The 19,417-nt window shown below is 56.1% G+C and overlaps 2 protein-coding genes across 2 annotated transcripts in view; one reads left to right on the top strand and one right to left on the bottom strand.

Annotated features, from left to right (window-relative positions):
• The window catches only part of DELE1 (DAP3 binding cell death enhancer 1), a 26,763-nt gene extending 19,572 nt beyond the window's left edge, over positions 1-7,191 (top strand). Inside the window, exons 10-12 of the mRNA XM_054168338.1 lie at positions 1,757-1,913; positions 2,713-2,974; positions 7,083-7,191. Of these exons, the coding sequence (XP_054024313.1) occupies positions 1,757-1,913; positions 2,713-2,966 (411 nt within the window). The 3' untranslated portion in view covers positions 2,967-2,974; positions 7,083-7,191. The remainder of the gene's footprint in view (positions 1-1,756; positions 1,914-2,712; positions 2,975-7,082) is intronic.
• Positions 7,095-19,417, bottom strand: PCDH12 (protocadherin 12). The gene is made up of 4 exons (XM_054168337.1): positions 16,369-19,417; positions 15,750-15,844; positions 13,957-14,108; positions 7,095-7,459 (listed from the first exon to the last, which is right to left on the bottom strand). Exons 1-4 carry the CDS (start codon positions 19,261-19,263, stop codon positions 7,095-7,097), a joined length of 3,507 nt encoding a protein of 1,168 aa, XP_054024312.1. The 5' UTR covers positions 19,264-19,417.

Raw genomic sequence — 19,417 nt, forward strand, 5'->3', positions numbered from 1 at the left:
TCCACCTGCAGTGCTGGGGCAGCTCTGGATTCCTCAGCACAGACAGGGACCTCTTGGAGCAGGGCCAGAAGAGGCCACAGCAATGCTGGCAGGGCTGGAAGCCCTCTGCTGTGAGGCCAGGCTGAGAGGGTTGGGCTTGTTCAGCCAGGAGAAGAGAAGGCTCCAGGGAGACCTTCTGGTGACCTTTCAATGCTTGAAGAGCTGATCAGAAAGCTGGGGACAGGCTTTTGAGCAGGGCCTCCTGTGACAGGACAAGGGCTAATGGTTTGAACTCAGGGAGATTCAGAGTGGAGAGAAGGAAGAAATGTTTGACACTGAGGGTGCTGAGATCCTGTCCCAGGTTGCCCAAAGAGGTAGGAGATGCCCCATCCCTGGAACCATTCCAGGTCAGGTTGTTCATGGCTCTGAGCCACCTGCTGTAGTTGCAGATGTCCCTGCTGACTGCAGGAGTGTTGGACTGGATGACCTTTGAAAGTCCCTTCCCACCCAAACCATCCTGTGATTTGCACAGCTTGGTTTCCACTGCCTGAGATTCCTTCTGGAGCATAATTAGGTGTGGCTGAGCCAGACAGTGGTGTCAAAGGCCTGATGACCATCATGATGCTGCTGAGGTGACTCTTCCAACACTTGGCAGCAAGTATCTCTGTGGCATTTGTTATGTTGCCATGAGACTTCTGCATGACCTGAAGTAGGGCAGTCCACAGGGTGTGCTCAGTTTGGGTGTGAGCAGTATGTGGGTGCAGTCAAGGCTGCCCAAGTCCCCTTAGCCCTGAGACAATCCATCAGGATACTCTGCAGAGGCAGCAGTTCCTTTGTTCCTGTGACAATGCTCTGAATGTTGAAGGCAATCAGTGAATTTAACTAGGAAGGGATTTGATTGAAGCTGGAAGAGAGGAGATGTAAGCTGAAGATTAGGAAGAAATTCTTTAGAGTGAGTGTGGGGAGACACTGGCACAGGTTGCCCAGGGAGATTGTGGATGCCTTCTCCCTGGAGGTGCTCAAGGCCAGGCTGGATGAGGCCTTCAGCAACCTGGGCTGGTGGGAGGTGTCTCTGCCCATGGCAGGGGGTTGGAACTGGATGATCATTAAGATCTCTTCCAACCCAAACCATTCTATGAATTCTATGAAGGAGCAGGGTCCTTGGACCACTTACTCTGCAGAAGAGCAGCCCCAGTGGGGATCTTCTCAATGCTCAGCAAGAGATAAAGGGTGGGGGGCAAGGGCATGGGGACAGACTCTTTCTCTATGGTGCCCAGTGACAGCACCATGGGCAGTGGGCACAAACTGCAACCCAGAAGGTTTCATCTGAACAGGAGGAGAAAGTTGTTTGGTGTGAGGGTGCTGGAGGCCTGGAGCAGGCTGCCCAGAGAGGCTGTGGAGTCTCCTTGTGTGGAGAGCTTCCAGCTCCCCCCTGGGCATTGTGCTCCTGGGCAAGCTGCTGTAGGTGCCCTGCTGGAGCAGGGGGGTTGGACTGGATGAGCTCCAGAGGCTACTTCCAACCCCTACCATGCTGGTATTCTGAGAGTCTGAGTTGGAGGCAGCTGGTCAGCAATTCTGCTTCAGTATATGCTCAGAGAAGAGGTGAAATTCCTGCAGACGTGGTCTGAGGGACGGAGGAGTAAACTTGCACGGAGCTGACCGAGGATAGATCAACCAGCTTCAAAGGTGGTGCTGCAGGCTGGCTGCTCGCCTTTCATGTGCTGTCATCACGTCTCCCTGGTGTGAGGCTGATGGCTCTGCTTTCTCCCGTGGCTAGGATGCCCAGAGCAGGTACCACGTGGGCGTTTGCTATGAGCAGGGCCTCGGCGTGCAGCAGAACCTGGCAGAGGCGATGAGGCACTACCGGCAGTCAGCCGCGGCGGGGAACCCCAGCGCGCGGCAGAGGCTGCGCCTGCTGGCAGAGGAGCTGGAAGGTACCAGGGGTGGGGAAGGAAAGAGGGGGTGTGGGGCTCTGTGGGGCTGTGGACCCCATAAAAGGGGGGCTTAGATTGTCTGAGGAAAAGCAGCATAAGGCCATGGCAAGAAGAAGTCCCCTTTACTGAAGGGAGCGCTTTCCTTTCTCGGTTCTTTCTGCTGCTCACCAGTCAGGCTGAAGTGGAAGAACTGGTCCCATGCTATGCTGTGTCATTAAGAAGCAGGAGGTGAAGGGAAGGGATTCTCCCACTCTACTCTGGTGAGACCCCACCTGCAGTGCTGTGTTCAGCTCTGGAGTCCCTCAACACTATAAGGACATAGAACTGTTAAGGCAGGTCCGGAGGAGGCCATGAAGGTGATCAGAGGGCTGGGGAACCTCCCCTATGGGGACAGGCTGAGAGAGCTGGGGGTGTTCAGCCTGGAGAAGAGAAGGCTCCAGGGAGACCTTAGAGCAGCCTTCCAGTACCTGAAGGGGGCTACAGGAGAGCTGGGGAGGGACTTTTGACAAGGTCTGTGGAGTGAAAGAGATGATGATGACTTCAAACTGGAAGAAGCTCCATTTAGATGAGACATTAGGAAGAAATGCCTCTCTGTGAGGGTGATGAAGCACTAGGACAGGTTGCCCAGAGAAGTTGTGAAGGCTCCAAACCTGGAAGGGTTCAATGGCAGGTTGAGCAAGGTGGCCTAGTAGGAGATGTCCCTGTTTGTGGGGGATTGGAACAAGATGATCTGTAAGATCCTTTCCAACCCCAGCCATTCTGTGACTCTGATCAGTACCTTGCTTTCCTCTCCTTTCAGACACACCACCAAAGCACACCTTCCCTTCTGGAATAAGAGCCTCTTCCTCTAGCCCCTCTTTCTGGGCTAGTGAGCCTGTGCCTGCAGGTCTGCACACCACCCAGCCAGCACAACCTGCCCTCACCCTGCCTCACTCCTGGAGTGCAGATGGACTCCACATGATGCTTGGTGCCACAGGATGGAGCCGTGCCCTGGGAAGCAGCACAGCACCGCTGGAGCTGCAGCGCTTGGAGCCCCACCACTGCTGCTTCTAGAGCAACAGGTAAGGGACACAGGCAGGCAGGGCAGGCAGCTCTTCCTCTGTGGAGCTGGAAGCAGGCTAGCAGTGAGTGGAAGGAGCAGGTTTTCTCTTAATGCAACAGGAGCCATTTTTAAGTACTGGAGGGTTGAGAATGAGCCTTGTGATATCTCCTGTGGCTTGTAGTGGCAGGATGAGGGGCAATGGCTTCAAACTAGAGAAGAGCAGATTGAGGTTGGATGTGAGGAACAAGTTCTGCAGCACAAGTCCCAGTCAGAGGGCAGGAGCTGCTGGATTAATAATTATGTGGCCCTAACTTAACTTTAGGGCACTGAAGCACCTCTGCTACCAGGACAGGCTGAGGGAGCTGGGGTTGTCCAGCCTGGAGAAGAGAAGGCTCCAGGGAGACCTTAGAACAGCTTTCCTAGTACCTGAAGAGGGCTACAAGAAGGCTGCAGAGGGACTGCTTGCAAAGGCCTGCAATGATAGGACAAGGGGCAATGGTTTGAAGTTAGAGCAGATTTGGATTGGATGTTAGGAACTAGTTCTGCACCATGAGGGTAGGGGAACACTGCAACAGGTTGCCCAGAGAGATAGGTTGCCCCATCCCTGGAGATGCTTAAAGTCAGGCTTGACAAAGCTCTGAGCAACCTGATCTAGTGGAGGATGTCCCTGCTGACTGCAGGGGGCTTGGACTGGATGAGCTTTGGAGGTCCCTTCCAACCCAAACCATTCTGCAATTCTGTGAAGGTGACCTCTGAAAGGAGGGTCCCCATCCTGTGCATGAGTCCTGCTACTTCCAGAAGACAATCACAGAATTATGGAAGTGATTTGGTTGGAAGAGACCTTGAAGATCATTGAGTTTAACCTAAGAGCACTGTGGGTCCTTGGACTTGCTGCACTCTTGGCAATGTCCTTTGGTCCCCAGTTTCTTTCCTGCCAGAGTGGTCAGGGTTTGGAACAGGCTGCCCAGGGAGGTGGTGGAGTCCCCATCCCTGGAGGTGTTCAAGAGCCCTGTGGCTGTGACACTTGGGGCCATGGTTTGGTGGCCATGGTGGGGTTGGGTTGGGTTGCTGGTTGGACTGGATGATCTTAGAGGTCTTTTCCAACCAAAACAAGTCTATGATTCTGTAGGATTCCTTCAGCTCTGGCAGCAAGCTGCTCCCATGGGTACACCCCTTTGAGTCACAACGAGCAGGGCTGGCTGCAGAATGTGTTGTGTAGCAGGCCAGCTCCTTTTCACTGCTGTGGGCAAGGGATGCTCCCAGTGGGCAGTAACCTGTGACAGGCAGGCAGCAAGCAGCTGGTAGGATAATTTCTTCCCCTGGAGCAGCTGGATCCGGAAAAAGCCATTTGTCCACACCAGTTTAAACTGGTTCAAGGGCATCTGTACAAACTCTCTGGCTTCCTGTAGCCACACTGCTCTCGCTGCTTTGTGTAGACTCAGCCTCTGGAAAACAAAGGCAGTGGCCCCATCCTGAACTTGCTGTGGTCTCCATTCAGCAAGGGAGGAGCTCAACGCATCTGATTGTTCTTCTGGTCTAGTCTGGTCTCTCTTTCTGCCCAGACCAAGCTTTCTTAGTCCATTTCCTTTATCAAGCAGGATACAATTAGCAGGAAATTCCTCGGGTGGATTTCCTATGCTGCGATAATCCACGAGGTGCTTACCCAGCCGTCAGCACAGGACGGGGCTGGGGGTGGCCGGGGGAGGGGGAGGGTAGGGAAGCAGTTTGAAGAGTCAGGAAACTGAACCAAGAGAGAGAGGAATTTGGCTCCTTTTTTAACCTGCTGCTTAGGATGTATTTTTGTGTAAAGCTTGCCCATTGACAGGCAGATCAAAGTAACTTGGCAGAGGAAGAGGTGAGATGGTGCAGTGCGTTCGTCTTCCCTGCGTGCTCCCGGGATGCCGAGGGCTGCATCTCCTCCCAGCCACAGCTCTGCCTCCTGCCTGCTTTGCACAGCTGCATCCCAGCCAGAGTTTGGCTGTTGACATTGTTGTGGTGCAGGAGGCTCTTTTGTTTGTGAAAGAACAACAAGAAAAAACCCAGCAAGATATTTCTGTAGCAGCACGGCTGGGGCAAACCCATCAGGCCTGCTTTATTACCAGAGATGGAGTCATCTGTAAAGCACTTTGGAGACTCCAGGTGCAACAGTGGAAGGTTTGGATATTAAAGAGTCTTACCTGGGGAAATCTCACTCTGTTGCTTTTGTCATTTGCTCCCAGGAGCAACAGAAGAAGGATAACTCTCATGTACTCTGTTTTAAATGAGCTGTGTGAGCAGCTTGCCGCTATGGCTTGTGTGTGTGTGCACACTAAAAGCAGGGCACTGGCACCTCGGGGGGTGTGGAGAAAGAACACAGGTAGGACACTGCTGAGGTGCTCCAGGATCATGTCTGCTGGGTTGAGCAACTTAACAGTAAAGTGGCAGCCAAAAATCTCACCCAGAGACACCTGATGCAACAGCCCTACCCTGAGCAAAGGCGCAGATTCCTAGAATCACAGAAGGGGTTGGGTTGGAAGGGACATTAAAGATCATCTAGTTCTAAGCCCCACTTGCCATGGGCAGGGAGACCTCCCACTAGATCAGGTTGCTCGAGGCTTGTCCTTGGAGGAAGGCATGTTGTGGCCTGTGGTGTCTGGAGAAATCACAGACAGTGGTTTCAAACTGGAGCAGGGGAGGTTTAGGTTGGACATCAGGAGGAAGTTGTGCTAAAATACTGGAACGGGTTGCCCAGGAATGTGGTTGAGGCCCCATCCCTAGGGACATTCAAGATCAGACTTGATGTGGCCCTGGGCAGCCTGCTCCAAGTTGGAGGTGTCCCTGCTGGGTTGGAGAAGATGACCTTTGAGGGTCCCTTCCAAGCTGATGCAATCAGGGCAGTATTTTAAACACAAATGTGGTGAAGCAGAGCCAGCAGGGGTGGCCCTGAGCTGTCACGAGGGGAGGCTGGCAGGCTCCTCCTAGCAGCAGAGGAGACAGCTTACCCTCATGCCCAGGGCTTGAGCCACCTCTTGCCTATACAGCCACTTTACCAGCACACCCCAGATTTGCTCTGGGGGGGGTTGTATCATGCTTGGAAGGCCCAAAGTGTGGTGCAGAGGAGTCCTGTTTGTGCGCCGCTCGCGAGCACCTGCCTGCCATCCGCGCAGCACCGCGTGAGCCTGCAGCTGCACTCCAGATGCTTCTGCCACCCTTCTCCTGCCACGCTCTGCCAACCCCCAGGGCTTGCAGCACCTGTGTGTGCTTCCTTTGTCACTGATGCCTGGCCCCTGGTTTCCTAGCCAGGCTCTGCCTCGTGGCTCACGTACACACAGATCAAAGCAAAAGACCCTTCACGCGCTTGAAGCTTACCACTGAGCATTTCCAAGCGGCGTTTTCACGCTTCCCTTTTCCCAGGTTACCTTTGGCAGACTCCAGCCATCTGTTGTCTGCTTCTGGGCAAGGACTAGCTTCCAAAATCCGATGGCCTCAAAAGAGAGCTTGGAGAAAGAAATTGTGGGCGTGCAGTGCAGCTGTAGGAGAGGTGCCAGTGCTGATTTTGGGGTGTTGCGCTCCGTGCCAAGCTGACTGTGGTAGAGCCACAGAAGCTGAAAGGATCAGGTGGGGACAAGAGGCAGATCTCCCCTTTCTGAGCTGCCATTTCAGGCTGTCTGCAGCTCTACCATTACAGCAGCTTGGTCCAGAGATGGTGGTGGTAGGAGGAAAAAAGAAAAACAACCAACCAATTTTATTTAAATAAGAGCTGAGATCCTGGAGCCCAACCCTGCAGCACGTCGCAAAACAAGTGACTGCGGCGTTTGATCGTCCGTGGCGCACAGGCTGTGATCACAAGGGTAGAGCTGACTCTGGTTAATCTGATACCCACCCCCAGCCCCTCTATCAGCCTGGCCTGGGAGGAGAAGGCCCTCCTGGAGTGTGGTGGGAAGGTGGAAGAGGAGGAAAGCAAGGAGGGCAAGAAGAGGGTGGGTGAAAAGGCATTAAACAAGGGGAGATCAACCGTGGGGAGAGTTGCAGGGTGAGGCAAAGGAGGGAATGTGCCTCAGAGAGGGAGGATGCACTGACCCTGTTAAAGCACACATGTGCACCCCAACTGTAGAATGAAACTCTCGATTCTTCTCTCCTTTGCACAGCCACCAAGCTGCCTATACAACAGGAGCGCTGTCCTCCGGCGCCAGGCTCTTCCCGTGCGCCGACAGCTGCCGCAGAAGCCCTGAGCCTGTTTCGCTGTGCACTTGGACCTTCTGGGACAAGATCATCTCAAAGAGGGTGCTCATTTCTGAGAGGAAAGTGCTGGCTAGTCTTGTCCCAGCAGCGTTGGAGTCGGCCCCAGCACCTTTGCCAAAGGTCTCAAAGGTCCTCGGTTTCTCCTGCCTCGCAGCTTCCTCGTCCTGAGGTGAGTGCGGAGAGTCGGGGCAGAAGACGTTGTCCTTGTAGCTGCCGGTGAGGGGCAAGGAGAGCCGAGCCACCCATGCTGGGTCAGCAGCTGTCAGCCTCTTGAGGGCCAGCTCTGGAGGGAGTAGGGGGGGAAAAAAAAGCAAAGCAAAAAACCAATGAAGAGCTGTTGGTGAGACATGGAGTGGAGAAGACCACACAGCGTGGACGTGAAGAGATGAGGAAGAAACCAGCAAGGAAAAGAAATACTGAGAAAGAAAGAGACTTCCCCCCCCCCCAACTGTGAGATTGTAAACAGGTCCAGAGACAAGCTACCAGCAGCACCAGCCAGACCAGCAGCTTGAAACCCCAAACTAGAAGCAGCTTCAAACTCCTGGGGGTTTTACCTTGTGGGTTTAGTTTTTAATGTAACCACCCCGTGGGTCACTCTGCTTTCTCATTTGGTGCAGTCTCAAGTGGCACTTCACTGAAGTGTTAGCACAGGCAGTGAAAGTGAGGGGGTTAGGACTGGCTGAAAGGGAGGCAACAATGGAAAGCTTTCAAGGTTGGGGGAGGGGGGAGGGGGAGGGAAGTAGTGGGCAGAAAGAAGGTCACTGGTAGACTTCCACTCTAGGGAGGGAATTTGCTGCTGAGAAGGCATATTGAAACTGCAGAGAAAAGGGTTCTTGTGAATACAATAACAGCAGCAGTAGAATGAAATCCTGGATGATAAAATGCACAGCTGGGTGGCTGAAGACCAGTGAGGAAAATTTGAGCTATAAAGTAGTTGTTGATCAATCAGGAACAGATGAGGAGCCTGCTGTGGGTGTGGGCTGCAGGCTCATCACTGTGCCACTAATGTGATTCTGCCCCGAAATGAGCAAATGAAATCATACAGTTTGGTGGTCAGGCTGTTCCCTGTTGGCATGAAAGCATCCATGGGATTGTTGCAAGGGCTGGTGAGATGTGATTAGCACTATTGCACACAAATCTGATTGTCCATCAGTAGGAAAAGGGGATCTGAATCACAGAATGGAAGGGACCTCTGGAGATCACCAAGTCCAACCTCCCAGCTGAAGCAGGATCACCTAGGGCAGGTTACACAGATTTTGAATGTCTCCAGAGGTGGAGACTCCAGCACTTCTCTGGGCAGCCTGAGGCCTCCACCACCCTTAAGTTCCTCCCCTTGTTCAGATGGAACTTCTTATGTTCCAGCTTGTGCCCATTACCCCTTGTCTTGTCACTGGGCAACACTGAAAGAAGCCTGGTCCCATCCTCCTGCCACCCACCCTTGAATCAGCATTGATGAGATGCCCCTCAGGCTGCTCTTTTCCAGCCTAGAAAGACCTCATTCTCTCAATCTTTCCTCATCATAGAGGTGTTCCAGGCCCTTGATCATCTCTGTAGCCCTTTGTAAGGACAGAAGAAGAAAGAAAACTCTTGAGATAAAAGCAGGAGCAAGTCCAGGCTTACGTGAGGGGACCCTGAAGGTTGCTGAGCCTAAGGAAGCAAATCCTCACTGGGGAGCTGACCACAACCTGCAATTATTTGTGTGAGATAAGCCCTGACAAAGGAAGTGTTGCTGCTTAAAATAGTGCTGGCAAAAGAAGAGGTGATTACAACTGTCCAGGAATAAACAGCTACTGGAAATGAAAGGAAGGACCCCACAGCAGGCTGAGCCTGGAATAGCTTCCCCCTCAGACAGCAGGGAAGGAAACAAGGCTCTTGTTTGTCAAGGTAGAGCTTCCCAAACAAGAGCTTGCAGACACAATATGCAGTTGGTAAACAAGGCTGCGTGATGTGGTGCACAGCCACTCTCTCCAGCCCCCTGCCCACAGCCCCTTGAGGGTCAAGGTGACCCCTGGGTTTGGGAGACACTGACTGAGAGCAGCAAAGCCACAATGTAAGTCCCAGGCAGAGGACAGGAGCTGCTGTCATCATAATTATGTGGCCCTAACTTGAGCAACTCTGCTACGAGGACAGGCTGAGGGAGCTGGGGTTGTCCAGCCTGGAGAAGAGGAGTCTCCAGGGAGACCTTACAGCAGCCTTCCAGTACCTGAAGAGGGCTACAAGAAGGCTGCAGAGGGACTGCTTGCAAAGGCCTGCAGTGATAGGACAAAGGGCAATGGTTTGAAGTTAGAGCAGACTTAGATTGATGTTAGGAACTAGTTCTGCACCATGAGTGTAGGGGAACACTGCAACAGGTTGCCCAGAGAGATAGGTTGCCCCATCCCTGGAGATACTTAAGGTGAGGCTCAAGAAGGCTCTGAGCAATCTGATCTAGTGGAGGATGTCCCTGCTGACTGCAGGGGGCTTGGACTGGATGAGCTTTGGAGGTCCCTTGCAACCCAAACCATTCTGCAATTCATAGACTCATAGAACTGTCAGGGTTGGAAGGGACCTCAAGGCTCAGCCAGTTCCAAGCCCCCTGCCATGGGCAGGGACACCTCACACTACAGCAGGTTGCTCACAGCCACATCCAGCCTGGCCTTCAAAACCTCCAGCCATGAGGCTTCCACCACCTCCCTGGGCAACCTGTGCCAGTCTCTCACCACCCTCATGGGGAAGAACTTCCTCCTAACATCCAATCTGAATCTCCCCATTTCTAGATTCTGTGAAAATGACCTCTGAAAGGAGGGTCCCCATCCCAGGCATGTGTCCTGCTACTTCCTGAAGACAGCTATAGAATCATGGAATTGGTTTGATTGGAAGAGACCTTTAAGATCATTGAGTTTAACCTAAGAGCACTGTGGTCATTAAACCATGTCCTGAAGCCAATACCCTGCCAAACTCTGGGGCATGTGCCCCACAGTCACTGAATCAAGTCCCCTTCCTGGGCCAACCACATAACTGGTCCTCGTTCCCTGTCCTGGGAAAGCAGCTCTGTGTGGGGGTGGGGTAGGGGTGAGGGCTGGGATTCAAACCTGGTAAGGAGAGGAGAGCAGATCCATCACTGAGATCAGAGAATTGGTTTGGTTGGAAAAGGGCTCTAAGATCACTGAGCCCAACCATCAACCCAACACCATTAAACCATGTCCCCAAGAGCAGACAGGAAGCACCAGACACACAACCACCCTGGTCCTGGTGAGGCAGCTGCTGCAACAGCTCTCCCTGCCTGTACCACCTACATCCTTAGCCCAGCGTCCTGCCAGTGTAACCCCTGACTGCACTGCTGCCAAGAGCAAGCCTGGACCACACAGGTGCACGACTGCAAGAGCAAAGCCAGCAGGAGAAGAGCACCCATCCCACACCCTTCAGCAGCTCCACGCAGTCTGCTGCCCTGAGCCAACTCCACAATGACAATTTTCTTCCAGCTGAAGTCTCCAAACCTTTTTGTGCTGCTTGACTTCCACAACGTATTCCTACAATCACAGTCTTTCAGCCTCAGTGCCTGCTCCTTCAGGGACCTCCCAGGGCTCCCCCATCTTTTTGGCTCTACAGCATCCATCATTCTCCTCAGCCTGCAAGAAGCCACTGCCATTGCCTGGAGGTTTGGATGCTTTGGCTTTTCAGGAGGACACCACAGTAGCCTGGTTGCTGTGCAGAGAGCCAAGGCTGCTGGTCCTGGTCCTTCAGTTTGATCATTTCATTTGCTGGATAACTCTTCACTGCCTCACTGTGATGGTGCTTGGGGAGGGGTGGTTTGGTTTGGAATCAATAAAGTTGTTTTAGCTGCTGCTGCAGGCCCTGTTTTGCTGATGGGGAAAGGTGTTAGCAGACAGCGCTGAGCTGAGCACCCCTGCTGGCTGCTGCCAGCATGAACCCCCAGCTCTGGCAGGGACAGAGGACTGGGGCAGTGCCTCCCCCACTGTGAACAGCACAAAGCCTGGGCCAGCTGTGGGGATATTCCTGAGCACAAGCCATGCTTCCTTCCTCCTTCACTCAGGATGCAAGTCCATGTCTCTGTTTGTGTTTGGGAGGAGGAAGGAGGCCCGGCGGTGCCGTCTGGGCTCGTGGTGAAGGTTGCTTTGCTCCTGTGAAGCAGGGCAGCCTCTTTAGTCACAGAATCCCAGCATGGTGGGGTTGGAAAGGACCTCTGAAGATCATCCAGCCCAAACCCCTGCTAAAGCAGGGCACCCACAGCAGCCTGCCCAGGAGCACAATGCCCAGGGAGCGTTGGAAGCTCTTTAGAGGAGACTCCACAACCTCTCTGGGCAGCCTGCTCCAGGCCTCCAGCACCCTCACACCAAACAACTTTCTCCTCCCGTTTAGATGGAACCTCCTGGCTTCCAGTTTGTGTCCATTGCCCCTTGTCCTGTCCCTGGGCACCACTGACAAGAGTCTGGCCCCAGCCTCTTGCCCCCCACCCTTTCTCTCTTGCTGAGTGTGGTGGTTTGAAACTGCCACACTGAGCATTGCTCAGATCCCCTCTGGGGCCACTCTTTCTCCAGTCTCAACACCCCCAGGGATCTCAGCCTTTGCTCTTCACAGAGATGCTCCAGGCCCCTCAGCATCTTTGGAGCCTCCACTGGACTCTCCAGCAGTTCCCTGCTTGTAGCTCTACTGCACAGGCAGAAAACCACACTGGGACAGCCTCAGCATCCAGTGAACCAGGGGACACTGAAATTCCAGTCACATGGTAAAAGGGGTTAGGAAAAAGGAAGAGGTTTGGGAAGGGGCTTAGGAAACCAAATCCAAGCAGCACAGATGACACTCCATGGTTCTCCTCCACAGCAGAGACTGGTTTGTGGAACCTGTGTGGGCAGGTCTACCTATGTCAGTACACCATTGGGTTAGAGCTGGACAAGCTGTTCACTCCCTGCTCTTGCCTGCAGGATCTGTAAACCTGAGGAAGCTTGTGCCTTGTTTCTCCCAGCCCCTGCTTCACCTGCAGCTCTCCTTTCTCCCAGCCCTTCAACTACAGCTCTTTCTCCCAGTCTTCCCTTCACTTGTGGCTCTCCTTTCTCCCAGCCTTTCCTTCCTCTGCAGCTCTCCTTTCTCCCAGCCCTTCAACTACAGCTTTCTCCCAGTCTTCCCTTCACCTGCAGCTCTCCTTTCTCCCAGCCCTTCAACTACAGCTTTCTCCCAGTCTTCCCTTCACTTGTGGCTCTCCTTTCTCCCAGCCTTTCCTTCCTCTGCAGCTCTCCTTTCTCCCAGCCCTTCAACTACAGCTTTCTCCCAGTCTTCCCTTCACTTGTGGCTCTCCTTTCTCCCAGCCTTTCCTTGCTCTGCAGCTCTCCTTTCTCCCAGCCCTTCAACTACAGCTTTCTCCCAGTCTTCCCTTCACTTGTGGCTCTCCTTTCTCCCAGCCTTTCCTTGCTCTGCAGCTCTCCTTTCTCCCAGCCCTTCAGCTACAGCTTTCTCCCAGTCTTCCCTTCACTTGTGGCTCTCCTTTCTCCCAGCCTTTCCTTCCTCTGCAGCTCTCCTTTCTCCCAGCCCTTCAACTACAGCTCTTTCTTCCAGCCTTCCCTTCATTTGTGGCTTTCTTTTCTCCCAGCCTCTGCTTCCTCTGCAGCTCTGCTTTCTCCTAGCCCTTCAACTGCAGCTTTCCTTTCTCCCAGCCTTTCCTTCCTCTGCAGCTCTCTTTTCTCCCAGCCTTTCAGGAGTAACAGGTCAGGAAGGCAACACGGAGAGGCAGCCTTGGTTCTCCCTCTAAGCAAGGGCAGAGAAAACACCCAGCTCTGGAAATCAACCCACCACAGCAGCACACCTCAGCCAGCTCCCCTTGCTGTGGCAGAGCAGAGAGGCTCCACGGCGAACCGTCTGTGGCAGGACATGAGTCAGCCCAAGCCTTTCAAATTGAAATGCCAGGAGAAGAGATTTTGTAGAACAAATCAATAAAAGGAGCATGTAGAAAATGTCAGGCCCAGATGGCATTCACCCTGCAGCGCCCCAGGAACTCAGATATGAAATTGCTTGGTTTATTAGCTACTGTTTGTTAACTACTGCTCCAAATGAACCTGCTGCCGGGAGTTGGCAAGTTGGGAATGGTGACAAGAGCCTCTGAGGCCGTCAGGGGTTCATAGAAACCAGTGCAGGTGAGACTCAGCAGCCAGCCATTGAGGCAAGGACTGACCTGGCACCTGCAAGGTAGGCAGCTGTGTGTGGAAAACTCTGTTGGTGCCTCTGGAAAGAGGTGGATGAAGAACAAAGCAGAAGACCTCCTTAGAGCAGCGCTGTAGGTGTATCTTAAACACTGCTCACAGTTCTGGTCACCACATCACCAAGACATGCTGACTTTAGTAATGGGTCAATCACAGGAGATGAGACCAGACTAGTTCAGCCTGGTGGGAAGTATGTGACATCCTGAAGGGCTTGGCAAGGACAGCTCTTCACCTTCCTCACTCTGCATGGACCATGAAAACAGCCATGAGGCTGGCAGAAGTCAGCCTGCCAAATCAGTTAAGCAGGAGCAGACACATCCATGGGAGTACAGACCTGCCAAGGGTGATCAAACACACGGGGAGAACACCACCATGAAGCTCAGCAAGTCCCAAAGCACAGGAGATGGTCCACAGATGCTCTCCCATGCATCTGCTACTCTCAGCCACCCTAGGAGATTAAGCATCCCCTGGCTTGCTGCAGGCCAACCAGATTTAGCTCCTGACTGAGCTTAGTGTGTTATTCGAGGAGATTCCACTGCTGGAGCCCTCCATCAGCCCCAGCATGCTCCCGACAGTGAGGCCACCTCACCTGCCTGTGGCTCCAAGAGGGTCTCCAGCTCCTCTCCCACCAGCTGCTGCACAGAGAGCTCAAAGCCGCTCTCGGAGTCGCGATCCTCCGCCTCGCTCTCGCCGTGCCCGCTGTCCTTGGTGCTCATGCAGTCAGCATCCAGCCCCGCAGCCCTGCCAGGGGGTAAGGCACTGCAGTCACTCCCACCCTCAGCACAACCCTGCCCCATCCATTCCTCTGAGTGTGGTGCTTGTTACCCCCCCAAAATGACCCAGAGATGGGATGTGGCCATCCTCTCAGAGTCCCAGCATGGTGGGGTTGGAAGCGACCTCTGGAGATCACCCATTCCAAGCCCCCTGCTAGAGCAGAGCACCCACAGCAGCTTGCCCAGGAGCACAATGGCCAAGGGAGGTTGGAATCTCTCCAGACAAGGAGACTCCACAACCTCTCTGGGCAGCCTGCTCAACCTCTTTCCAGCACCCTCACAGCAAACAAGTTTCTCCTTCTCTTCAGATGGAACCTCCTGACTTCCAGTTTGTTCCCATTGCCCCTGTCCTGTCCTTAGGCACCCCTGACAAGAGTCTGGCCCCAGCCTCTTGGCCCCCACCCTTTTTCTCTTACTGAGCATTGCTCAGATTCCCTCTGGGGCTGCTCTTTTCCAGACCAAACAGCCCCAGGGCTCTCAGCTTTTCCTCCTCCAGGCCCCTCAGAATCTCTGTAGCCTCTCTTGGACTCTCTCCAGTAGTTCACTGTCTCTCTTGAACTGGGGAGCCCAGAACTGGACCCAGTATCCAGATTTGATCTCCCTAGCACAGAGTAGAGGGAGAGGAGAACCTCCCTCATCCTGCTGGCCACACTCTTCTTCACACACCCCAGGGTATTTGTCCTCTCAGTGCATTCCTCACAGACCCAATGGCATCATCATTTCAGTCCCCACTAATTAATGAACGAAAGCAGTGGGATCAGAAGCAGACCCTCTAGGAGCAGACAAGGAGCATCACAGCCCAGCCTTGTCCCAGATGTCCCTTCCTCTCCATCCTTAGAAGACAGAGCAGATGATGAGTGAGGAAGAGAAAGCTGTGCCTGACCATGGCCTGGGCAGCTGGGGACAGATGGGACATGGCAAGGCAGTGAAGCTCTGGCAGCCTTAGGAGTGTTCACCCAGAGCTGTCAGGAGCATCATTCACTGGGAAAGCTGCATAGGTTGTCTCTGGGAATGTCTTAGGCACACAGCTGGGATCTCAGACTTGGCAGAGTTGGATGATTGGGCTTGATGACCATAAAGGTCTTTTCCATCCCAAGTGATCCCATGATTTCAACCCTTACCATCCTTGCTGGTGACATCTCCCTTGTCCCCCCAGGGACAGGCTCCCCAAACTGGTGTCAGCTGAGCATCTCTGAGAAAGCACCCAGAGCCAGGAGAAAACTCACCCTTGTGCTGCTGCCTCCCAAGCTGGCACCCTCTGTGCCCACGAGTGCACCTTTCCATCACACTTGAACACTTCGGTGTCCTACCCAGGATGGAGAGATGGTTTGTGGCCATGGAGGAGCTCAGCTGAGTACAGAAGGAGCTGCCAAAGGTGCACCAGGAAGGAGCCAAAGAGCAGCTCTAGGAGGGTGCTGGATACCAACATGAGGCCAGGGCCTGAGGAGCACAGGGAGGACCTTCCTCCCCAGCCTCAGGTCAGCAAAACCAGCGGTGAGGTTTTGCCCTGAGTGTCTTCTGCCCTTGGGGACCCTCTTGGAGCCAGTGGGGCTGAAGCAGAGGCCTCAGAGACACAGGGACCGTGACATGGAGAAGGGAAGGGCCTTACCTGCTGCCATTCTTGGCCGTGTACTTGTTCCCCCTGTGGTTTGTCCTGGGCTGGAACTGGCCCTGGTGCAGCAGGGAGAGCAGCTGCGAGATTTGCTGTAAGGCAGGAAAAGCCTGTTGAGCCCCAGCAGTGGCCACTCAAGCTGCTTCCTGCCAGGATGTCCCCTGTGGACACCCCCTCCCCGGCCTTTTTATAGAGCTTCCTCCTGCAGATGGTTCAGCATCCCCATGAAGGAGGGAAAACAAGTGGCTGGGCAGCCCACCTGGCCCCACACTGCTTCCCCTGCCCGCCAGTCCCCACCCACACACTCCCCTGGGGTTGTCCCCTTCTCCCCGTGGCAGCCATCCTCCACCCCAGCTCCCAGGGTGGTCTGGTGGGTGTGGGGAGACCCTGTCCGCGGTGGGGAGACCCTGTCCGCGGTGGGGAGACCCTGTCCGCGGTGGGGTAGCCGTTCAGCCCACCCAGCCCCTACTGCCAGGGCACTTCTACCCAAGGCTAGGAGAATCAGCCAGAGATCATTGAGGCTGCACATTGCCACCACCCCACATTATGCAAGAGCCGGGCAAGGAAGGATTTGAGGGGGGTCTGCACCTCCAGTAACATGCTGGGCAGCTCCTACCTGCACTGGTGGTGACTCCATGGCAAACTCCCCACTGGGGCTCTGCTCTGCCAGTGCCACCAGCGACAGCCGGACCAGGCTCCTGAGGATCTGCTGGTGGGGCTGGGGGTGCCCAGGTTCCCCAGCACCCACAGGCTGGCTGGGTGGCAGTAGGGGCTCTCCCATGGGCCCTTGTGGTGGCTTCACCAAGCTCTTGGAGTGCAGCGGTGCATCCGGGGAGCTCACAGCTTCTTTGGCTGAATGTTTAGGTCTGTGGGGCTGGCAGGGCCGGCGCTGCAGGATGGGCAGGCTGAAGGTCTCCTGCTCCTCCTCCGAGTCTTTTTGGGTCCTCTGATTTCTCAGGGTCCTGTAGAGAGTGGGGGTGAGGTGGAGGGGAGCTTGAGGGGGGCTTCCCGGTGCTGGGGCAGGCGTGCTGGGCAGATCCTCCTGGCAGGAGCGGGGAGGCTCCTCCTCCCGGGGCCGGCCCCGGAGCAGCGGGACGAGGTGGATGTCTGCCTTCTGGATCTGCCTGTGTGGCTTCTTGAGCTGCTGCTGCCTGCGGGCATCCTCAGCCTCCCTGCAGTTGTAGGCCATGCCATCCTTCTTCTCCTTCTTCCTCAAAGACAGGGTGAAAGCCAAAAGGAGAAGACACCCTCCCAGGAGAGCCACCAGGCAGATAATGACCAGCAGAGAGGAGCTCAGCTGGCTGGGATCCTGGGCCAAGATCTTGGAGAAGGACCCATGGCGCCGGAAGACCAAGCGGAGCCGGGCCAGGGTGTGCAGGGGCACGTCCCCAGCGTCGCTCACCCGCACCACCAGCTCCCGCTCGCTGCCCGCCAGGCTGCTGCCGTTGCTGGCATTGAGGAAGACCTGCCCCAGGAGAGGGTCCACGATGAAGAGGCCAACATCATCCCCCCCCACCACCTCATACCGGAGAGCCCCGTTGAGGCCAGAGTCCAGGTCCCTGGCCGCGATGGTGAAGAGGAGAGGAGTGCCAGCACACGACACCAGCGTGGCGTTGGGCACTGCTGCGGCCCCTTGGGTGCTGCCGTTCCCGGGGGCCACCCAGAAGCACCCAGTCTCTGCGTGGACCAGGACAGCGAGCGTGGCCACCCCTCCCACCAGCGCCGGCGCGGTGACGACGGGCGCGTTGTCGTTCCGGTCCAGCACGGCCAGCCTGAGGGAGACGTTGGATGCCAGCTTGGGCTGACCACCATCCTCTGCAGTCACCAGGAACTCCAGGCTCCTCACCTGCTCGTAGTCAAAAACTTGCAGGGCAAAAACGTCCCCAGTGGTGGGGTCGATCGAGACCAGACCCGAAGCAGAGGGGTCCAGGATGCTATAGGTGACTTCACCGTTAAAACCCAGGTCAGGGTCGGTGGCACGGACAGTGAGCAGGAAGGCGGGAGCCTCGCTGTTCTCGGCCACCGCAGCCTCGTAGGAGGCCCTCTCGAAGGAGGGGGCGTTGTCGTTGACATCGCTGATGCCGATGGTGAGGTGCTTCAGCACAGCCAAGGGGAGCTCCCCCTGGTCCCGCGCCACCAGCGTCAGGTTGTACTCGGCGCACAGCTCCCTGTCCAGCACGGCGCTGGTCATCAGCACGTAGCTGTGGCTGGTGGTCCGCTTCAGCCTGAAGTGCTCGGCCCCCTGGCCGAGGGAGCAGTGCACCTGCCCGTTGCTGCCCGAGTCGGGGTCGCTGGCCGTCACCAGAGCCACGAAGCTGTCTTTGGGGAGGGCTTCGGAGAGCACCGGCGCCCGGGCAGCCCAGGTGACACGGACGTCAGGAGGATTGTCGTTGACGTCCAGGACCTGGACCAGGACCTTGCAGTGCGCTGGGATGGGGTTGGCACCCAGGTCCCGGGCTTGCAGGTCCAGCTCGTATGCCTGGGTCTGCTCATAGTCCAGCGGGCCCGTCAGGACCACGCTGCCCGTGCGGGCGTCGATGCCGAAGGTGCCCAGCACCTCCGGGGGCGCATGCCTGCTCAGGCTGTACTCAATCTCCCCGTTGGGGCCCTGGTCGGGGTCGGTGGCCGTGACCCTCACGAGGAGGGCCCCAGGCAGAGCATCCTCCCGCACCTTGACCGTCAGAGAGCTCTCCGCGAAGACGGGGCTGTTGTCGTTGGAGTCGAGGACAATGACTTTAATTAAAGCGGTACCTGACCGGGGGGGCTCCCCCTGATCGGTGGCCGTCAGCACCAGGTCGAAAGAGGAGTGCAGCTCCCGGTCCACTTCCTTCACTACGACGAGCTCGGCGTGCCGCGTCCCGTCGGAGCCGGGGACGAGCTCCAGAGCGAAGTGGTGGCTGCGGGAGAGGGCATAGGAGCAGCGGGCGTTGGGGCCGGCGTCGGCGTCCAGGGCTCTGTCCAGCGGGATGCGCGTCCGCAGGGATGCGCTCTCCGAGATCTCCAGCTCCAGCTCGGGGGTGGGGAACCGCGGCGCGTTGTCGTTGATGTCCAGCACCTGAACCTCCACGTGAATCAGGGCCAGGTTTCGGGCGGCCAGCACGTCGAAGGAGACCCAGCAGGCTTCGCTGTGCCGGCACAGCTGCTCCCTGTCCACCCTGCCGGCCGTGCTGAGCGTCCCGTCCCCGCTCCCCACTCGCAGCGGGAACCTGCCGGGGGTCTCCATCAGCTGGAAGGCGTCAGCCGCGTCGCCGCTCTCGCCCCCCTCGAAGTGCTCGGCCAGCGTCCCGATCAGCGTTCCCGGCGGCACTTCCTCGAACACCCGGTACTGCACCGTGAAGGTGGCCACCTCCTGCCCATCGGCGGAGAGGAAGAGGTACCACCAGAAAGCCGGCAGCTGGAGAGCGGAGCGGCCGAGCAGCAGCATGCTGCAGGTGAAGCCCAGCGCCGCCGGCCTGCCCTGCTGCCGCCCCATGCCCACGCGGTCCTCACGGCGAGCACCGGTCAGCAGCATCCTCTGCCATCTCCCTGCCCCAAAGGCCACCGGTTGGAAAGGAGGAGAAACGCTGAGCGAGCCCAGCCGGTGTCCCCCAGCCTGCCATCACTGGGGGACAGCCAGGAGAAGTAGCTGCTCCCCAGGCTGACAAGCTCAGCCCGGCGCAGACGGG

Source organism: Dryobates pubescens, chromosome 16 (assembly GCF_014839835.1).
Source record: "Dryobates pubescens isolate bDryPub1 chromosome 16, bDryPub1.pri, whole genome shotgun sequence".
NCBI lineage: Eukaryota > Metazoa > Chordata > Aves > Piciformes > Picidae > Dryobates > Dryobates pubescens.

Excerpts from the sequence above, each read along its gene's own strand:
- PCDH12 (XM_054168337.1), bottom strand. The coding sequence starts at position 19,263 with ATGCTGCTGACCGGTGCTCGCCGTGAGGACCGCGTGGGCATGGGGCGG. Across the intron at positions 15,845-16,368 it reads TGGAGTCACCACCAGTGCAG|CAAATCTCGCAGCTGCTCTC; the intron begins GTAGGAGCTGCC and ends CCTGCCTTACAG. Across the intron at positions 7,460-13,956 it reads CCTCTTGGAGCCACAGGCAG|AGCTGGCCCTCAAGAGGCTG; the intron begins GTGAGGTGGCCT and ends TACTCCCTCCAG.